Source organism: Dreissena polymorpha, chromosome 15 (genome assembly GCF_020536995.1).
Source record: "Dreissena polymorpha isolate Duluth1 chromosome 15, UMN_Dpol_1.0, whole genome shotgun sequence".
Classification (NCBI taxonomy): Eukaryota; Metazoa; Mollusca; class Bivalvia; order Myida; family Dreissenidae; genus Dreissena; species Dreissena polymorpha.
In genome coordinates, this window is record NC_068369.1 from 9,754,332 (window position 1) to 9,775,875 (window position 21,544).

Sequence of the window (21,544 nt, forward strand, 5' to 3'; positions counted from 1 at the left end):
CGTTACCTCCGGGGCAGGGTCAAATTTGACCCCAGGGGCATAATTTGAACAATCAAAGTAGAGAACTATTAAATGTCACTACATACCAAATGTGGTAGCACTAAGCCCAGTGGTTATGGACAGAAAGATTTTTAAAGTTTGCACAAAATACGCTTTATATAAGCACATGTTCAATTAATTGACCCCCGGGGCGGGGGTCAAATTTGACCTTAGGGGCATAATTTGAACAAATTTGAAAGAGGTTCACCCCAGGAACATTTGTGGGAAGTTTTATCAGAATTGGACTTGTTGTTTAGGAGATGTTTAAAGAAAAATTCACGCACGCACGACGGACACAGGACCATGACATAAGCCCCACTGGCCTCTGGCCAGTGGAGCAAAAAAGGCCACATACCAACATTGGAAGCATTGAATAAAGAATTTTAAAGAAACATGTTTATCAAAACATATAACACAAACAAACGATTCACCAGAAACATTTTAATCCACTTACAATATTATTTCAATTTCATACACTAAAAGCATTTACATTTGTCAATGGTACCTTTGGAAAAAACAAACAACAAGTTATCAAACCAAGTATACAACAGCCGTGAACATAATGGCAAAAAGTATCTAACGCCATTGATAAACTGTTTCGAATTTTTCCTAACAGAAAACAATGAACATAAAAAAATAAAAAAAATAACAAGGGCTGTTTGTAAAACATGCATGCCCCCATATGGGCTCTCCGTTGTAGTGACAGCCAGTGTGTGAGTATGTTTTTTGTCACTGTGACCTTGACCTTTGACCTAGTGACCTGAAAATCAGTAGGGGTCATCTGCCAGTCATGATCAATGTACCTATGAAGTTTCATGATCCTAGTCATAAGCGTTCTTGAGTTATCATCCGGAAACCATTTTACTATTTCGGGTCACCTTGACCTTTGACCTAGTGACCCGAAAATCAATAGGGGTCATATGCGAGTCATGATCAATCTACCTATCAAGTTTCATGATCATAGGAATAAGCGTTCTTTAGTAATCATCCGAAAACCATTTTACTATTACGGGTCACTGTGAACTTGACCTTTGACCTAGTGACCTCAAAATCGATAGGGGTCATCTACGAGTCATGATCAATGTACCTATAAAGTTTCATGATCCTAGGCATAAGCGTTCTTGAGTTAATATCCGGAAACCATTTTACTATTTCGGGTCACCATGACCTTGACCTTTGACCTAGTGACCTCAAAATCAATAGGAGGCATCTGCGAGTCATGATCAATGTACCTATGAAGTTTCATGATCGAAGCCATTAGCGTTCTTGAGTTATCATCCGGAAACCATTTTACTATTTCAGGTCACTTTGACCTTGACCTTTGATAGTGACCTGAAAATCAATAGGGGTCAACTGCGAGTCATTATCAATCTACCTATCAAGTTTCATAATCCTAGGCATAAGCGTTATTGAGTTATCATCCGGAAACTATTTTACTATTACGGGTTACAGTGACCTTGACCTTTGACCTAGTGACCTGACAATCAATAGGGGTCATCTGCCAGCCATGATCAATTTACCTATTAAGTTTCATGATCCTAGGCATAATCGTTCTTGAGTTATCATCCGGAAACCATTTTACTATTTCCGGTCACTGTGACCTTGACCTTTGACCTAGTGACCTGAAATCAATAGGGGTCATCTGCGAGTCATGCTCAATCTACCTATCAAGTTTCATGATCCTATGCCTAAGCGTTCTTGAGTTATCATCCGGAAACCATTTTACTATTTCGGGTCACTGTGACCTTGACCTTTGACTTAGTGACCTGAAAATCTATAGGGGTCATCTGCGAGTCATGATCAATCTACCTATCAAGTTTCATGATCCTAGGCCTAAGCGTTCTTGAGTTATCATCCGGAAACCATTTTACTATTTCGGATCACCGTGACCTTGACCTTTGACCTAGTGACCTCAAAATCAATAGGGGTCATCTGCGAGTCATGATCAATGTACCTATGAAGTTTCATGATCCTAGGCCTAAGCGTTCTTGAGTTATCATCCGGAAACCACCTGGTGGACGGACCGACCGACAGACCAACAGACCGACCGACATGTGCAAAGCAATATACCCCCCTCTTCTTCGAAGGGGGCATAAAAAGGTAATACTATGCAAAACTGTGTTTTAAGTCAATAAGATTACAATTTCGAAGGCGCAGGAATTTACCTTTTCCCGCTCTGGTGCAAATTGAAAATGGCTATGTGCAAACAGCATAAAACCAGAACAGCCTGCGAGTAACTTGCAGTCTGTTCAGATGTTATGCTGTTTGCTGCTGATCAGTATCTAAGGGTTGGCAATGAAGCCAAAAAAACTTGAATCTAGTAAGGCATGTCTTTGATTAAATGTATCTTTCTGAGGAACTATAAATGCGTCAATGTATATATCTAAGTGGTAAAGGGTTAAATTAAATCATAATCAACGGATATGAAAGTATCATCAGAACACACGATTGCAAACAATAAACTAAAAAATAAAAACACGAGTAAATTTAAGATATTTTATAAAATTTTATTAAACAATATCATTACATAAGTAAATGCCCTTTATATAAGTATGAGCTCTCCAATTAAGACTAAAAACTAACACCTTACATAATTAATTCATAATAAATGACTTGCGCGGTTTAGCTTATACTCTTCAACATCATTTTAACCAGAAATGTTGCGCCGTGACACACTTTGATATACAATCCTATTCTACAATTTATCTCTCTTACGATCTAACTATGGTATTTGGATAATTTAAATGCATTACTGTTAGTCAATTTCCACGATCAGTAACAGCACTGCTATTTATTTAAATGTTTGTCATACCAATGATTCCTGAGGATCCTGACCCTGAAGGTTCTGCATTTTCAACTGCAGTGGAAACTAACAAACAGCTATTTTCAAACTATTGTATCTGTCGTACAATCACAGCTTCCTTTTCAAGCTAAGACACATCAAGAATTTTAGCACTTGAATTCCCTGCTTGTGTTTCCTTCCTGCGCTTACTTGCTAGGAAAACCTCAGCTCTGCGCAGGATTTGGTTACGATCTAATATACACATGGCAAGGCTTTTTGTCCCTGAGTGCAAAATACAAACACAATTTATAATGAGTAATACAAATTATAAAGTTTTTGATATATAATTAAAACAGGTCAGGTATTGTCTGAAAATAAAACACAAAAAAATAACAAGAAGAAACAAGAAATTTGTTGAACTGATATCCCCCGCCAATATCAAAATTTTGTGACAGATGGAATGACGGATGGACGGACAACGCCAATCCTATATCCCTCGGCCTCTGGCGCGCGATAATTAAGACAGTGACACGTCTGGAAGCAAATAATCAAAACCTACATATTATAAGGTGCTGTAGACCGGGCTTCTTTCCATTTATTGTATTCATTAAATTGGTTTGTAGAGAAATAACTACTAAATAAGCTGGGATAAAAAAAAATGTAACAAGGGCTGTTTGTAAAACATGCATGCCCCCCTATATGGGCTATAAGTTGTAGTAGCAGCCATTGTGTGAATACATTTTTTTGTCACTGTGAATGGTGGTGGTGGTGGTGGTGGTGGCGGTGGTGGTGGTGGTCGTCGTGGTGGTGGTCGTAATGGTGGTGGTGGTAGTAGCAGAAGAAATAGTAGTAGTAGTAGTAGTAGTAGTAGTAGTAGTAGTAGTAGTAGTAGTAGTAGTAGTAGTAGTAGTAGAGTAGTAGTAGAAGTAATAGCAGAAGCAGTAGTAGTAGTGGTAGTAGTAGGAGTAGTAGTAGTAGTAGTAGTAGTAGTAGTAGTAGTAGTAGTAGTAGTAGTAGTAGTAGTAGTAGTAGTAGAGTAGTAGTAGTAGTAGTAGTAGTAGTAGTAATAGCAGTAGAAGTAGTAGTAGAAGTAGTAGTAGTAGTAGTAGTAGTAGTAGTAGTAGTAGTAGTAGTAGTAGAAGTAGAGTAGTAGTAGAAGTAGTAGTAGTAGTAGCAGCAGCAGCAGCAGAAGCAGCAGTAGTAGTAGCAGTAGTAGTAGTAGTAGTAGTAGTAGTAGTAGTAGTAGTAGTAGTAGTATGCATTACAAAAATGCAGTTAGCCTTACATTTGGTAAAATTTAAATATATTACAAGGGAGGCAAATGCTGTAACAATAAATTTAAACTTATTGCATTTGTTTCCCCTGTAGTGTATTACCTCCCCTGTTCTGCTTATATTTATATTAATCAACAAAATAAAACATTAACACAATATTTAATATACAAAATATACAAAAAATCTCATATTCTGATATTTTTATGATCCACTGTATTTTACTAAAAGGATGATGTTTCATTGGACTGATAATTATAGATTTAGGATAACAGACCAGTTGCTTCAGTAATATTGTTCAGAGTGTGCCCTATTGGCCGCGTATGCATTCTTGAATTATCATTCAAAAACCATTTTAATATTTCGAGTCACCGTGACCTTGACCTTTGACCTAGTGACCTCAAAATCAATAGGGGTCATCTGCGAGTCATGATCAATGTACCTATGAAGTTTCATGATCCTAGGCCCAAGCGTTCTTGAGTTATCGTATGACAACCACCTGGTGGAAGGACGGACGGACGGACCGACCGACCGACCAACATGAGCAAAGCAATATACTCCTTCTTCTTCGAAGGGGGGCATAATAAATAATGCTATGGTTAACAAGAGCACCGCATAACGGGTGCCAACGCTCGGCTGCGGGTGCATTTTTAAACAAGAAACCGTTGGAGACGGGTGATGCTCCCAAAAGTTTTGTTTTGTCACAATATTGCACTATATATTCAGATAAAAGGAAACGTCTTGAGGGGCATAACTTTGGACAAAATAATACGATAGATGGTTTAGTAACTTAAAATTTTCAAAGGGCCATAACTCTCTAAATAAATCATCTAACCAGAACCCACAAATAACATGCGCATCTCCTCAAGGTAGTTAAGCTTCCAATTAAGCTTCATTGAATTCCAGTCAGTAGATGGGGAGAAATAGCCCACGACAAGAATTGCACTATATGTACAGTTAATAGAAAATTTCAAAGGGCCATAACTCTGTGAAAAATCATCCGACCATAACCGGCTGATAATATGCACATTTCCTGTTGGTAGTGAAGCTTCCCATAAAGTTTCATAGAATTCCCGTAATAAGTTGCTGAGAAATAGCTCGGACAAGAATTGCACTATATGTACAATGGAAATTTTCAAAGGGCCATAATACTGTGAAAATTCATCCGACGACAACCGGCTGATAATATGCACATCTCCTCTTGGTAGTGAAGCTTCCCATAAAGTTTCATTTAATTCAAGTCATTAGTTGCTAAGAAATAGCCCGGACAAGAATTGCACTATATGTACAGTTAATGGCAAATTTCAAAGGGCCATAACTCTGTGCAAAATCATCCGACCAGAACCGGCTGATAATATGCACATCTCCTCTTGGTAGTGAAGCTTCACATAAAGTTTAATTGAATTCCGGTCATTAATTGCTGAGAAATAGCCCGGACAAAAATTGTGCACGGACGGACGGACACATGCACGGACAGACGAAGCAGCGACTATATGCTCCCCCAAAAAATGTTGAGGGAGCATAATAAATGAAAGTTTGTCAGATTTTGTTAAGACTAGAGGTCACAGTGACCTTGACCTTTGACCTAGTGACCTCAAAATGGGTGTGGCGTGTAGAAATAATCAAGATGCATCCACACATGAAGATTTAAAGTTGTAGGTGCAAGCACTCTGATTTTAGAGCCAATGTAAAGGTTTTAGCACGACGCCGGCGGACGGCTTACGGCGGACATCGACGTGGCTTTGACAATACCTCGGGTTTTCTCCGAAAACAGCCGAGTTAAAAATGTAATAAACAATTATTTTGATAAACTAACATGTACACAGAAAAGTCAAAACAATCCTAAAATAAACATTTCAACGAAACTAGGGTTATCATATACCGCATTTTCACTGCTCATTTAAACAACTTTTTTATTTTGATCAAAACTCAGTAGTTGTGATTGCACGTTCTAATTTATACACTTACATTTGTAACAAAGTAAAAACTCTTAACTCAAAATAATTTGCAACACAACACTTACCATTTTAAATACCAATTCTGTTTATGTCCTGGACTTTTGCATTATCTGATTGAGATGCTCCTTCTGGAGATTTTAAACGATTATACAAAGAAAGCGACAAAAGTCCGTGATTGAGGCCACAGTCTATACATAAAGTCTTTGACTTTGATAAAACCTTAGGTACATGTGAAAAGATTACTTCAGCACAGCTTGAGCATTTAACCAGAACTTTATGGACTTTGTTTTCAGTAAATTCATCTGTAAGTGTTTTCTTTACAATTTCTGAAGTTGTCCGAGTTCGTGCCAGAATTTTAGGGACTTTGATTTCAGTAAATCCATCTGTAAGTGTTTTCTTTACACTTTCAGAAGTTGTTCCGGTGTCTGATTTCAGGTCCACATATGATGAATCTTCAAAATCTGACACATAAGGCTTCTTAGTTCCTTCTAATGAAGGGGGATGTGCTGAAGTTGCTGACATATTGACCTTTACACTTTCTGAAGTTGTTCCTGTGTCTGATGTCAAAGCCACATATGATGAATCTTCAAAATCTGACACATAAGGCATCTTAGTTCCCTCAAATGAAGGGGGATGTTCAAAAGTTGCTGACATATTGACCTTAGACCGATTTTTACATGTACCATTCATTTTAACCAATGTATTACTCTGATCCAAAACTGATAGAGCAAACACATCAAAGGCGTTCGAACTCTGATTTTGCCGCAAGGTTTTGTTCTCATCTGAATTTAACGGATTAATACCTCCTAGTTCCGTTTCCACCGTTTTATTAATCTGATCCAAAGATGAATGCCCAACATCATACAGACTCTCAGTATCACCCATTGAAGGAATCTGATCCGAAGGTAAGGGTTCTGCCGAATTGAACCCTATCTGACTTTCAGTTCTCCTTGATGTGGACTTCTGATATAATGGTGATGATCCTTTTCCTTCGCACCTCTCATCTGACTCCTGCTGTCTTACTGAAGAAGGCTTGTTTTGAAGCTTGACACAACTTAAAAAAAGGAATACAATTTTATAATAATTGATGATCATAATATTTTAAACAATGACGTATTCTAAATAAATATTTACTCTACCACTTAGATACGTATTTTGACGCATTTGTGGTCCTTAGAAAGTTATATTTAATTCAAGGCCTTTCTTACTATATTCCAGTTTTTAAGGCTTCATTCCAGACATTTAGATACTGATGAGCAGCAAACAGCATAACACCTGAACAAACTGCACATAGCCATATCACTTTGCTTATAATTGAGAAAGACGTTAATGTTTTCAAACCTTGGCACAACAATTATTTTGAGACTAATGAAGACTTTCTGGCTGTTTATGGTCAGATTTGACATTTGACCTCTATGTGTGAACTTGACCTTTGAGGCAGTGAGACAGGTGTTACATGCAAGCGCTGTCACATTATGTTTGAGATTTTTGAGATTGAGACTGGACATATAAACGATTGATGTGTTACACAATAATGTCAACAGTTAATACAACAGGCATATGTCAGTCCTTTGTTACTGTTACAACCTATTGCGCATACGTGACATTGAACTTTTAACGGGCATCATAGTTATATGCATACTAAATGTCATCTCAAATGCTTCCAATGCACTATACAAATAGAATAGACAGTCACATTAACATCTATATACAAGGGCTGTACACAGTACTGTGCACAAACTTCGAGGGTCCTTGACTTAAATCAACATACATGGTTGTTAAACGCGACACATCCAAATGTTATAAATATTTCTGCAAATGTATTATCCCATAATGCAAAACATTGAATAATAAACGATACACAATAAATATATATGACCATAGCAATAGCTCCAAGTGTCACCTGACACATTGTCGTTATATGATGAACATTTGTGCATGTTTATTTTAAAATATAAAGCTACGCAACTACGTTATGAGCCGTACATAAACATGTGCTTTCCCTGTATAGCACTTTCCTACTCAGAAGCAAAGTGGGAATGGCATATGCAACCAGCATAAAACCAGAACAGCCTGCGAGTAACAGTCTTTTCAGATTGTATGCTGTTTGCTGCTCGTTAGTATATAAGGGATGGAAATGTAGCCTTAACAATTTGAATGTAGTAAGAAAGACCTTAAATTAAATTAAACCTAACTTTCTAAAGGACTACAAATGCTTCAAAATACGTATCTAAGTGATAAAGGGTTAAAGGGAGGGGAATGACTTTTACATGCTAAATGTTGTCTTGATATGTCAACTATGTGTGCCTATTAATTTCTAAATCCCAAAATGCACGTGAAAGTTATGAGTTGGACACGACAATGCACGTCCAATACATGCATAGAAGGAATATGTAAAAACTCCACCGAGACATGGACAAATAGCTAGCGGTTGATGCCAGAAAAACATTGTCTTGATATGATGAGTGAAATGTGTTCCAATTTCTTTTGAAATCCTTTAATACAAAACATAGTTATGGGCCGGAAACAATATATCACAAACACAGGCATGGTTAACAATGATTGACCTTTCCCAGCAAACTTTATTGTACTCTAAAGCCGGCCGAGTTGATGTTGGTATATTTTCCCATTTTTGTTATATGTCGCAAAAGTGATAATGAGTCAAAATGCGATGGTATCTACGTCAGATGTGCATAAAATTTTGTCAAAATCGGTCGAGAAATGCCCAAAATCAGTACAATGATAGGGCTTTTCAATTTCTGTCCATGGACAGAAATGATCTAAATTTAAACACGCGCGAGTCACGTGTAAAACCACGTGATTCGCTCGAGGCATGGACTCGCCTGAATAATGAAAATAAATGCACATACTCGGAGCACAGGTGCTGGGCGCGTTGCCAAGTCACTTAAACACTATCAATATTTCACAAAACAACATTTTTTTTATCAAATTCTGATATAATATATATATATATATATATATATATATATATATATATATATATATATATATATATATATATATATACAAGGTAGGTCACTCTTGACACAGGAAAATCACCTACATCAACATTTTTTAGTTAGTTGTTAGTTGATAAACTCGTATTTGTTTATTGTACTAATGTGGATTTTGTTCCATAGCTGGGATATAGTTTTACTCTTGTAAAAATCAGCACTGAACGTTTGGTCAGACGAGAGCCGACCTGGCATTTCTACGAGTTCGAGAAGTGTTGTCTTTTAGTTAATGTTAGCAAGTAGCCGTTCGTGGTCATTTTTCGTCAGGAGGCAACCTTTCCCAACAAAATGGTACATAGTTTACGAAACTCGACTGCCATTTAGGCACTTAATGGCTTAAACATGTTGATGTAGGTGATTTTCCTGTGTCGAGAGATACCTACCTTGTATATACATAATATATCAGATTTTGTTTTGTCAAAAAGATGAAAAATGTTGTTTTATGACATATTGATGGCGTTTAAGTGTCTTGGCCACGCGCCCAACATCTCTGATTTAGTAGTTCGTCTTTGTTTTGAAAAGCGCGTAAGTGGAAATCACGTGAAAATTGGCGCTCACGTGACCCAAAGCGTGTATACGTCATAGGCTAATAATAGACTTAAGGATTCCGTTATGTACATGATTAGGTTTCGTATTTTTGATGCTTTTGGCATTTTTTGGCACATTTTTTGTGAAAATCGGTATGGAACAGTTTAGCTTTAGAATGTATCTGACGAATACTAATCAATTCTGGTCCATTGAGAAAACCAAATTGTTGTGAGAAATATCAATTCGGCCGGCTCTCCAGAAGTCACAACTATGATCATAAATCATTAATGAATACTTATATAATTTTACTGACCGTATATGGCTTAGCTCGAGCTCTTCTACTGCATCTGATCCAGAACATGTTTTCACCGACATACTTTGGCTTTCAGTCTTACACTTCAGTTTAGTGTTCTTGCAATGCCTAGCAGGGGTATAAGAATTGGAATGTAATCTTTCTTGTTTATGTCCATGCTCTGCATGTACAGTTAGTGATCTTTCAACAGCAGCTACCTTTTCCAGCTCAGGCAGGTCAAGACTTTCATCACTAGTAGTTCGCACTAATGTTTGCTTGCAGCACTTGCTTGCAGATAAATCTACAGCTCTGCCACGCGATTCAGTTACACTATTTAGTACACTGGTGAGACTTTTTTCACTGTCTGCATGAGAAAAACAAAAATGCACATGTTCACAAAATATGCCCATTAAAAGGTATGCATAATTTTTATACATGAATAATGCATCACTGTGATGAACAAATGATGGCACTGAAATCATAGAGACCAGATCTCCAGATAAGGGTCGTATTTTCGTAATAACGAATTATTTTCAAGTCCGTTAAGTATTTATTTTAAAATCTTGTCGTACCATTATGAATAACAAAATCAAGTTACGAATATTATTTTTACATCGGTTCGTATCGATTTTTATTGAGTTATATTCGCATATTAAAGATCTTTTCGGTGCATATATAGAATGGTTATCGCGTTTGTTTAACAAAGTGCATTTTCTTCAATAAAAGCGGCGTGTACAGTCTATCTGTCAAAAAATAATGGCGGCGCCCGGAGAGCGTCCTAAAAAACTGCAAAGCGTGCAAAAACACGCATTTAACAAATTGTACACAAAGTGAGCCGAAGTTGAATGTTAAGAAAGACATTATAGAAAAGATCTTATACGATGTTGTATGTTCAGTTGCCGACACAGTCGGAAAAGCTAAAAAAAACGCGACACGACGGGTCCAAACTTAAACAAAAAAAACAACATTGAACGAGTGGAAGGGACAATACCCGGGGCTAATCGTTGAAAAGATTGAAGGGGAGACCCGTTTTAATTGTGAAATATGTAAACATTTATTGAAGGCATGCACTCTAAGCACAGTTTGGGCATATGAAGGTATTTGAAAAATAAAATTGTATAATACTGAATAGACACTGTTGAACTCATATAAATAAAGTTGCTAGTATGTTTATTTTGATTCTTTGCATGAAAATAACTATTATTATTTATGTTTAGGTCATTTAGAAAAGTTAAGAATTATTTTCCAAAACTTAGTAGTAACGTTAAGAATAAAATTTCAGAGTTAAGAATTCTTTTTGAAAATCTGGTAGTAACGTTAAGAATTTCACAAAACTTTATCTGGAGCTCTGTGAGACTTAAAGAAACTGGTCTCTACAATGACCAAAACTGACCAAAAGAGTAAATTTTATCATATTAGTGTCACAGTGACCTTTGAATTAGTGACCCCAATTTCAATAGGGGTCATCTTCTGTCCGGGGCCAATGCATATGTGAAGTATCAAGCCAATCGGTCAATTTGTTGACGAGTTATTGATCGGAAACAATTTTAAAACTTATTGTGGCAGTGACCTTGACATTTTACCTAACCAATTCCAATAGGGGTCATCTACTGTCCAAGGCTAATGCACATGTAAAGTATCAAGCTTATCGGTCAATTGGTTGACAATAACAGAAACTGTTTATTAGAGAGCATTTAACATTCAAGTTGGCAAGAAAAAACAATTCAGAAGTGCATCACGCGATATGATTGGTTATCAAACACAGTCGAGTTAGTATGCCAATAAACATTATCACCAAGTTTGGAGATGATCAGATTGAAACTATTTAAGGTTTACCTGTTTTATTGTGCTCGCTTTTTAAATTCAATGACCATTGTTTTGAAGTGATTTATGCGATCTGGCTGTTAATTGAACTTAGTCAAGACCATAAGCTAACCAACATGATACAAAAGTTTCAAAGTTTAAATATTGAGCGGACATTGTTCCATTAAGATGTCCAGTTTGTTTACGTGCGTACACAAATAAAGCTATGGGCAAAATATACCCATGTTCCGCTATGTGACATGCAAAGTATGATCATGGCCTAGTTCAAGGGCGCATATCCCAATAAAATCTGATTCATTGTACGTATTGTCAGAGTTCAAGAAGATTATAGTTTCAATTCAAGTGCTTTAGAAATTAAGGATAGTATGAATCAACGCATTTTAAAAAGATGTAATGCAAAACATAAGACAAAACATATTTCAGATTCAATTCACTGACTTGAAAAATATAGAAGAAGTTCGGTCCTCAAATTTAAAACATGTTATGATTTTACTAAGGCGTATGATTCAGGAACGTGTTAGGCACGTGTCTTGCAAATATATACAATATGGTGATGACATTTTTTAAGTTTAAATTTACTAGCTTGAAAAGTGAAGAAACAGTTCACTCCAAAAAATAACATTTTATGCAAAAAGTCAGACAAACCAACCAACCAATAGACTGATGAACTGACATCGTGACTCCTCTATACGACTTCAAACCTTGGCATGGTGCAATAAAACCACTGATCAAATATATTTAAAAGTATTTTGTTGTCACAAATTGCTAATAGGCGACCCTGTGTGCCACAAAAGAAGGGACGGGGTTGGTAGGGATGAGAGGGGTAAATAAGGAATCCATGGAAAATAACAATAAGTCTACAAACCATTGACAGATCGTTCCTCCTTCCTAATGATTTCAATTGCTTCCAGTTCCATCCTATTTTCATCTGTCTCAATCTCTTTACACTGCCTGGTCTTCAAATTTCTATTGAACAACTGTTTAAGACAGCAGACCAAATTTGTACTTATAAAGCCAAAATGATTATGAATGATCACCACTTTATCCAATGTACAGCGAAAATATTCAACAAAATATACCAAAATAATATTTATATCTGGAGTTATATTTGTATGATAACTTAACGAGATGTATTTATTTGCGTCTTACATTTCATCTTTTAGGTGGGGGGGGGGGGGCGTTTTCACAAATTGTACAGTGTAGGTAACCGTTGAGGAAATAAAAAATATTTCATTTATACGCACTTTGAGAATACCGCTGGATTGAATGGCACATCCCGGCAAGACGAACAAATTCTCAACACTCCCTATCTCTTTCAAGTGCATGAGCTTTTTTGTAGACGGCGCCAAGTCACGTGTGGTGACTATATCTGTAGTGTCTTCACGTTGCAAGAAAATTGACTCATTGGGAATTCCGTGTTGTTCCCCGAACATAAACTTCTGTTTTGTCTTTCTTCGCCCATCAATCCCTTTTTTCCAAAAATAAAACGTAATAACTTGTTTAATGAAAGGGTTAACATTATTCAGAGAAAGTAACTTACTTTTCCTACAACTTTATTTCAGTACTTCTTGCATATACATGTATAGCATAGCACTTGTTTGTCTTGGATTTCTGCTTATTTATAATGGAGTGTTTTGGTTTCATTCAATGTGACTTATTATAATATTTTTTCAAAAACTGTGCGTATTGCACTGGCTAATCTGGGACAACACTTTACGCACAAGCATTAAACCCCCTTTTTACAGAGCACGGCATATATATAACACACACCTTGAGCTAAACTGGCTAGTGGTGTCATGGTAAAGATTGCCTACACATTTCTGAGTGCAGGCTAATCATGGACGATACTTTCCGCCTAAACTGGATTTTTGCTAATAAGATACTTTCTAGAAATGAAAAACATCTTAAAAGCGGACTGCACACGTTAATCTGGGAAGACACTTTACGCACATGCATTTAACCCCGTTTTCACAGAGCAAGGCCCATTTTAAGGGGTGTTGCTGCAGTTTTGCTGATTTTTTTCCATCTTATAGATTTTGTCCAAAATTTATATTAGAGATATATATACACATACTATATGAACAAGCGATGTGTTTGTGAATCACTATGACCCCATATATATGACCTTTGACCTTGAAGGATGACCTTGACCTTTCACCACTCAACATGTGCAGCTCCACGAGATCCACATGCATGCCAAAGTTGCTATCTTCAATATTGCAAAAGTTATGGCAAATGTTAAAGTTGGGGCAAACAAACAAACCAACAAACAAACCAACAGACAGGGCAAAACAAAATTTCCCTTACTATAGTGGTGGGGGACATAAAAATGAAATAAAAACATAGGGTCACTTGCCTTGTTTTGATTGTATTCACCATTATATAACATGTGCTTTTTCAATAAAACTGAAAAAATCTCTAATTGCGTAAAAATAATTAATAACTTATGAAATTGGCACCATGTAGACATTATACAAGCTAAGATACGTCATATAACATTTAATTCAACCACACACTACCAATAAAATGGAGTACACAAGTAAAATTATAAGAATTATTTTTTTTGTAATTTTTATGTCAACCCAAAAAATGTCATTGTTTACTATTGTAACCACATAAATGGAATTAATTTGTTTTATGTCTAATAGAATTCTGAGAAACTGCTCAAATATGTTCGTCTACGCATTGTCATCATAAAACATAAATAAAAAAGGGGGTCACTGCACTTTTAACTGAGATTTTTTGTTTTAACAATCCCTACCGTCTACGTCAAATTTCATAAAATACAGCAATTAGCCAAAACCCAAGTACCGGTACATAGATTGTAAATAAATATGCATAAACATTAGAAATTGTTTACAATCTTAACTGGGATCACAACAGCTTACCAAAAGACATGAATAAAAAACAATATTTAATCACAAACATAAGACCATACAGTATCAAACTAGACCTTAATCATTAATAACTTACATGTACCTGTTCACAGAATTCGGCATGTTTTGAAGTTTGTTTATAAATGCTTTAAATTGATAAATGTAAACAACAGGACTAAAGAGCTCCAATATAAAACAAGAATGAAATTAAACAAGAGCACCGCCTTGCGGGTGCAGACCGCTCATCTATTTTCTTTTTAAAGGTGAAGGGACTCTCATTTTCAATCACAAAGGAGGGAGGAGTGGAGTGAAGAGGGGTGTATAGTGTGGGGTTGTGGACATTTATTACATTATCTTCCAAAAAAGCGAAAAAAAAAAAAAAAAAAAAAAAATTCGGGGGGGGGGGGGGGGGGGGGGGGGGGGGGGGGGGGGGCGATGGGGGGGGGGGGGTTTGGTGCGATGGTTGGACGGTATTTCAAACATAACAGTTTTTAAAAAAAAATGGGAGGGGGGGGGGGGGGTATAGTGTGAGGGTGTGGTGGTAATTTGTGAGATGATCTTAAAAAAAAAAAAAAAAAAAAAAAAAAAAAAAATAAATTGGGGGGTGGGGGGGTGGGGTATAGTGTGAGGGTGTGGTGGTCATTTGTGAGATGATCTTAAAAAAAAAAAAAAAAAAAAAAAAAAATAGGGGGGGGGGGAGGGGGGAGGGGGGGGGAGGGGGGGGAGGGCACGGGGGATGGTTTGGGTGGAGTCTATTGTGGTATGTCAGGTAAGAGTAGTTTCATCAAAGTATCAATCAAATCTAATCATAAATAAAGAAGTTATGGCAATTTTAGCAAAATTTTATAATTTGACCTTGAGAGTCAAGGTCATTCAAAGGTCAAAGTAAAATTCAAGTTGCCAGGTACAGTAACCTCATGATAGCATGTAAGTATTTGAAGTTTGAAAGCAATAGCCTTGATACTTAAGAAGTAAAGTGGATCGAAACACAAAATTTAACCATTATATTAAAAGTTACTAAGTCAAAAAAGGGCCATAATTCCGTAACAATGACAACCAGAGTTATGCAACTTGTCCTTTTACTGTACCCTTATGATAGTTTGTGAGTGTTCCAAGTATGAAAGCAATATCTATGATACTTTAGGGGTAAAATGGACCAAAATATAAATCTTAACCAAATTTTCAATTTTCTAAGTATAAAGGGCCCATAATTCTGTCCAAATGCCAGTCAGAGTTACATAACTTTGCCTGCACGGTCCCCTTATGATAGTTCATAAATCTTGCAAGTATGAAAGCAATAGCTTTGATACTGTAGGAATAAAGTGGACCTAAACACAAAACTTAATCAAATTTTCAATTTTCTAAGTATAAAAAGGGCACATAATTCTGTCAAAATGCCAGTCAGAGTTACATTACTTTGCCTGCACAGTCCCCATATGATAGTTAGTAAGTGTTGCAAGTATGAAAGCAATAGCTTTGATGCTTAAGGAATAAAATGGACCTAAACACAAAACTTAACCAAAATTGTCAATTTTCTAAGTATAAAAAGGGCACATAATTCTGTCAAAATGCATGCCAGAGTTATCTAACTTTGCCTGCCCAGTCCCCTCATGATAGTAAGTAAGTGTACCAAGTTTGAATGCAATAGCATTGAAACTTACTGAGAAAAGTGGAACTAAACGCAAAACTTAACCAAAATTTTCAATTTTTTAAGTATAAAAAGGGCACATAATTCTGTCAAAATGCACGCCAGAGTTATCTAACTTTGCCTGCCCAGTCCCCTCATGATAGTAAGTAAGTGTACCAAGTTTGAATGCAATAGCATTGATACTTTCTGAGAAAAGTGGACCTAAACGCAAAACTTAACCGGACGCCGACGCCAACGCCAACGCCAACGCCGACGCCGACGCCGACGCCGACGCCGACGCCAAGGTGATGACAATAGCTCATAATTTTTTTTCAAAAAATAGATGAGCTAATAAAGAAAAAAAAGAAAAAAGTGAACCCCACCTGGGATTGAACCACTGACAATTGTATTAATAACCAAATCGGTCGTTTCTGATGATACTGATAACAAAAATATTGAGTTGTGATAATAGCATCATCGGTTTTGCTATAAATATATCATCGGTTAAATAAACTGCCGCAACACCCCTTAATTAGAACTAATCTGCAGATTGAAGAAAGTAATACCATATGTGGGCACTATTTATACCTGGCATGTCTTCTGTCGTTTGTGCTGGTGCAGTCACAGTGGCTTCGGTTACAGCAGGGGTGTCCTTAACCAGGTTTTCAATTCTGATCAGGCCCTTAGCTACAAATTACCATAGAAGAACATCATTTAATTGGGCCTACTCCCAAAGCACTGGCAAAAAGCCTAAATACTTATTTAATACATAGAACTGACAAGGATTTTTTTTAAACAATATTGTTAGAAAACGAATTCAGGAATTTTATTAGAATACAATACTTTGGTGAGAATACTTATATATAACCTAATGCAGACCTTCATACTTGCTGTCCAAATCCATAGAATTTTAAAATTTGTTTGATTTATTTCATTTTGACGTCTGAAAAACTATGCACATCATAATTAAGAATTTCAATATTATTTGAAAATGATTTTTCTGCAATTGGTTTTCAAATTTCCAAAATATTGCATAAATATGTTTCTAGAAATATGTGTCCAAAGTATCTAAACAAATCTATAATACCAATCTTATTTTGAACAGTTAATTTAAAACATAATATATACAACGTCTTTGTCACCAAGAGACTAAAAATAGCCACACACCCCTTTATTACAAACATAGCAGTAATGCCCAAGAATAATTGCACACTATTCAGAACATGTGGATCGCTGCGCAGATTAAATGACTTGCATATTTCTACATCATAGGCATAACACATTTCGAGTTTCAATTGAATCCCTTGAGAAATGTACAAGACAGTTTACACATCGTATTGCTTTTGTAATTAAAATGTCTTAGTTCAAGCCGTTCAAGGGCACTCAACTCTTGACAGTGTTGATCACTGGGCAAGAAAATGTGTTTTGCGCATCTTCACTATATCGGGAATACAAATTTTAAGTTTCAATCCATTTGCTTGAAAAAGATACAAGAAGTTTGACCCACAATCTTAGAGCATTATATGCTTCTAATAAAGATGTGTCTATTCAAGGGCACACATTTTAGCAAACTGGGTCATCAATTGCGGGAAAAATGGTGTTTTGCACATTAACACTTCTTGGTGATGACGTTGTAGGTTAAAATTAACTCGAATGAGAAATATACAAATAATAAGCTTCACAAACTTAGAGCATTAAATGTGGACATAAAGACAGATCGCCTACACAACCAAATGGCCATCCGACGACAGAATTACTTGTATATCTTTATTTGTAGGACATGACTTGAGTTGCACTTCTTTATATTGAAAATCAATATTCTACTTGAGCAAATAAATACCCACATTGTTATTTTTAAATATCTTAAGATACTTTTCAATTTTGATCCATAATTATGATCCACAAAAAATAGGCAGATTTGGTTACAGGGTCTAATTATACACCAACTGTGCTGTCAAGTACGTTTCACGGTTTGACGCATTTTTATTTGTATTTAACTAACGATACTTTTCAACCCAATACTCACCATTTTTATTCCCGATACGTTTCTTTTCCAGGACGTTCGCAATACCGCTGCTTGTGCTTTGGATTCGACAAGAATCTGAAGGAGTTTTCACTTCTTGAGATTTCAAACTATTATACAAAGAAAGCGACATAAGTCCTTGTTTGTAACCACAGTCTATACATAAATCATTCTTTGATCTTGATAAAACCCTTGTTGAATAGATTTCTCCAGAACAGCTTGAGCATTGTCGCAGATTTGTATGGACTTTGTCTTCACTAAATGCACCCGTAAGTGTTTGCTGAACAATTTCTGATGTGGTCAGATCCACATATGATGGCGCTACAAAATCTGATATTGTTGCTTCTAATGAAGGCAGAGGTTCACAACTTGGTAAAGTTTCGTGTACTGCATGATTCTGATAGGAAGTTGAAGTTCCCCCAGTTATGCCTGATCTGGAGTTTTGATCAAAATTGGATGACCGTTTGCCTTCAGTTGTACTTAGCTGTCTACCCTTCATCGATTTGGAAAGCTTTCGTTTCTTGTCTGGCTGAGCTGTACAATCGTGCATATGTGAGGTTAAACACTTGCTACTGTCTTTGCCCACAGGTTTCACTTTATTGATCCTGGATATTTTCTTTCTACTACTCGGAGTTTGATTACAATCTGACAGGGATACACTGCATACCAAGTTGATAGAATTTAAAAGATTATAAAGATACAGCGATAAAAACCCCTCCTTCAGAGCACACTCGATGCATAAACGCTTGAAGGCTATTACATACATCTTTGTTAAACCGAATTCTCCAGCACAACTGGAACATTTAAATATATTGGAAACGAGTTTGTCTAAGCCCCTTGTTATAACTTTGTTCTGGTGGTCTGTACAATCAGGCTGGATATCTGCAATGGTTTCTATGCAAACAGACTTCAAGAAAGATGTATCATCCTTGTTAAACACTTCATTGGAAGCCAATTCACAAGACTTTCTGTCAGTTGCATTGCACACTTTGATTTCTATCAAACTAGACGTTGCTGTATGTATTTCATCGTGTACAGGAGTAATAGGTTTTTTCACCAGTTCTTTAGAATAGGTTATTCCTGTTCTGGAACCATGTGTTGATGCTTGCTTAACCAAATCTGATATTTTATCATTATTCACTGATAATGGACCAAGGACATCCAACACACAATGATACCCAGTTTTTTCTTGGTGAGGGCTACTATTAAATGGTGTTTGTCTCTCGATATTAGAAACACTTGTGCTGTCTTTTCCCATAGAATTTGCACTCTTTTGTTGTGAAACCCGTTTACTCAGTCTATCTTCTATTCTCATGGTCTTTGCACTCTTCAGTCGTGTGACCTGTGCACTATGTCTTTCTTTTCCTATGGACGTTTCATGCATCTGTGTTGCAGCCTGTGCACTTTGTCTTGTAGAACTAGAAAAAGGCCTGAATGATGCAAACGTCTCTGTCTGTTGAGGTAGTTCAGTGGCTACTTTTGTAGACAGTTGGATATCAACAAGCTCAATATCCTTATCAATTACAGTGGTCTGCTTTCTACCACACTTACCAACGGTTGTAAGAAGTTTAGAAGTACTTCCTTTAGGTTTCTTAGCAAAAAACTTATACGATACTTTGTCATAAAAATTAATTAAACGGTTACCTGTCATGTATTGCTGAATCTTAAATTTGTTTGATAATCTAATCCTACAACTACGAGTGTTTTCATCATCTGATCGTGGTAAACTGGATTCCACTTGGTTAGAATTAAGAATATTATATAAAGAATTGGATATCACACGCTTCTTCAATGCACAATCGATGCAAAAATGTTTGTCAGATATAACATACATCTTTGTTAAACTGAATTCTCCAGCACAGCTAATACATCTAAATGTGTTCGAAATTAGCTTGTCTAACAATGCATGGGAAGGATACCGTTTGCTTTTAGTTGGCTTTGTTTCATTTGCTGTCGGTTTAGCTTGACCGGGTTGTGTTGTGAAATAAGGCTGGATATCTGGTAACATAATTGACTGAACATTAGACTTGTCAACCTTGTCAGTCTCTTCATTTGGAGCCAATATGACAGCCTTGCTGCCAGTGGTATTACACATTTTTAATTGCTCAATACCAACTCTTGTAGTTTGCAATTCGTCATGCACATCAGGCACGGAGTTTCCCCACACTTCCTTACACGAAATTCTTTCTCTTTGGGGATCATTAATTGATGTCGGCTCAACCAAATCTGATATTTCACCATTACTCACTGATAATGGACCTTGGTCATCCAACACACAATTGTTCAAAGTTTTTTCTATGTCAGGGCTACTATCAAAAGGTGGCACTCGCCAGACAAAGCCAGAAAAACACTCATTACCATTTTCTATAGACATGGCATGCTTTTGTTTTGTAACCCTTGCACTTTGTCCCTCTTTTCCCATAGACTTTGCAGACATCTGTTTTGCAACCCGTGCACTTACCCTTATTTTTTTTATGTTCTGTTTTATAGCTTGTGCATTATGTATGTGTTTTGACTTTTCATACATCTGTTTTGCAATCCATGCACTTTGTCTGGCTTTTCCTATAGACTTTGCAGTCTTCTGTTTTACAACCTGCGCACAATCCCTTAATTTTTCTATGTCCTGTTGTGTAGTTTGTGCACTATGTCTGTGTTTTCCAAATGGCTTTTTAAACATCTCTTTTGCAGCCCGTGCACTTTGTCTTGTAGGTCTACCAAGATGCCTGAATGAGGGAATTTTCTTAGCATTTTGTGGTAGTTTCACATTATCCTGTTTAATATCATTGATCGTGTCCTGCTTCCTACAACATTTCCCTAAAGTTGTAATATGTTTCGATGTACTCCTTGTTCGCTTCCTACTAACTGACGTACATTGCTGTGTGTTTATGGATGACATATCACTTGAATATACAACTCTTGCTAATGCATCTCCAAGTTCACTGACACATGGGTTTGTTCCTCTCACTATGTTGATTTTCTGATCTGTATTAGATGCAATATGGCCGTGTTCTGCTTTACCACCTGGTGTTTCAACACAGACATCATTTGCATCTGGCTGTATTGCCACTGAAGACTCGTGTGGGATGTCACAACTGTGAAATAAAAATCTTTTTTAGAATAATTAAATTCTGCTATTTCAAAACAATGGCATATGGCTAAAGTGAATCCATATAAAGGTTTCTCCTATAACAACATCATTGTTTTCAAACCTTTAACAAACAGTAAATCACAAATGCTCTTATCAAGTAAGTTTGAATAAATATTACTTTAGATAATGGATAGAATGCAAGAATGAAATACGTGTACGTAC

At 36.5% G+C, this 21,544-nt stretch overlaps 2 protein-coding genes across 5 annotated transcripts in view; both read right to left on the bottom strand.

The window, feature by feature from the left end:
• Window positions 1-465: 465 nt before the first annotated feature.
• Window positions 466-21,544, bottom strand: part of LOC127860137 (uncharacterized) — a 355,128-nt gene continuing 334,049 nt past the window's right edge. For 2 of the 4 annotated variants that reach the window (XM_052397991.1, XM_052397988.1), the window contains exon 21: window positions 466-3,044. The gene's annotated coding sequence lies outside the window, so the exon portion shown is untranslated. The remainder of the gene's footprint in view (window positions 3,045-21,544) is intronic. The other 2 variants (XM_052397989.1, XM_052397990.1) reach the window with 2 other exon arrangements.
• The window catches only part of LOC127860138 (uncharacterized), a 49,309-nt gene continuing 28,230 nt past the window's right edge, over window positions 466-21,544 (bottom strand). Inside the window, exons 14-20 of the mRNA XM_052397993.1 lie at window positions 18,238-21,326; window positions 16,800-16,898; window positions 12,953-13,176; window positions 12,574-12,685; window positions 9,906-10,248; window positions 6,116-7,104; window positions 466-3,103 (exon numbers count right to left, since the gene is read on the bottom strand). Coding sequence (XP_052253953.1) covers window positions 6,120-7,104; window positions 9,906-10,248; window positions 12,574-12,685; window positions 12,953-13,176; window positions 16,800-16,898; window positions 18,238-21,326 — 4,852 coding nt within the window. The 3' untranslated portion in view covers window positions 466-3,103; window positions 6,116-6,119. The remainder of the gene's footprint in view (window positions 3,104-6,115; window positions 7,105-9,905; window positions 10,249-12,573; window positions 12,686-12,952; window positions 13,177-16,799; window positions 16,899-18,237; window positions 21,327-21,544) is intronic.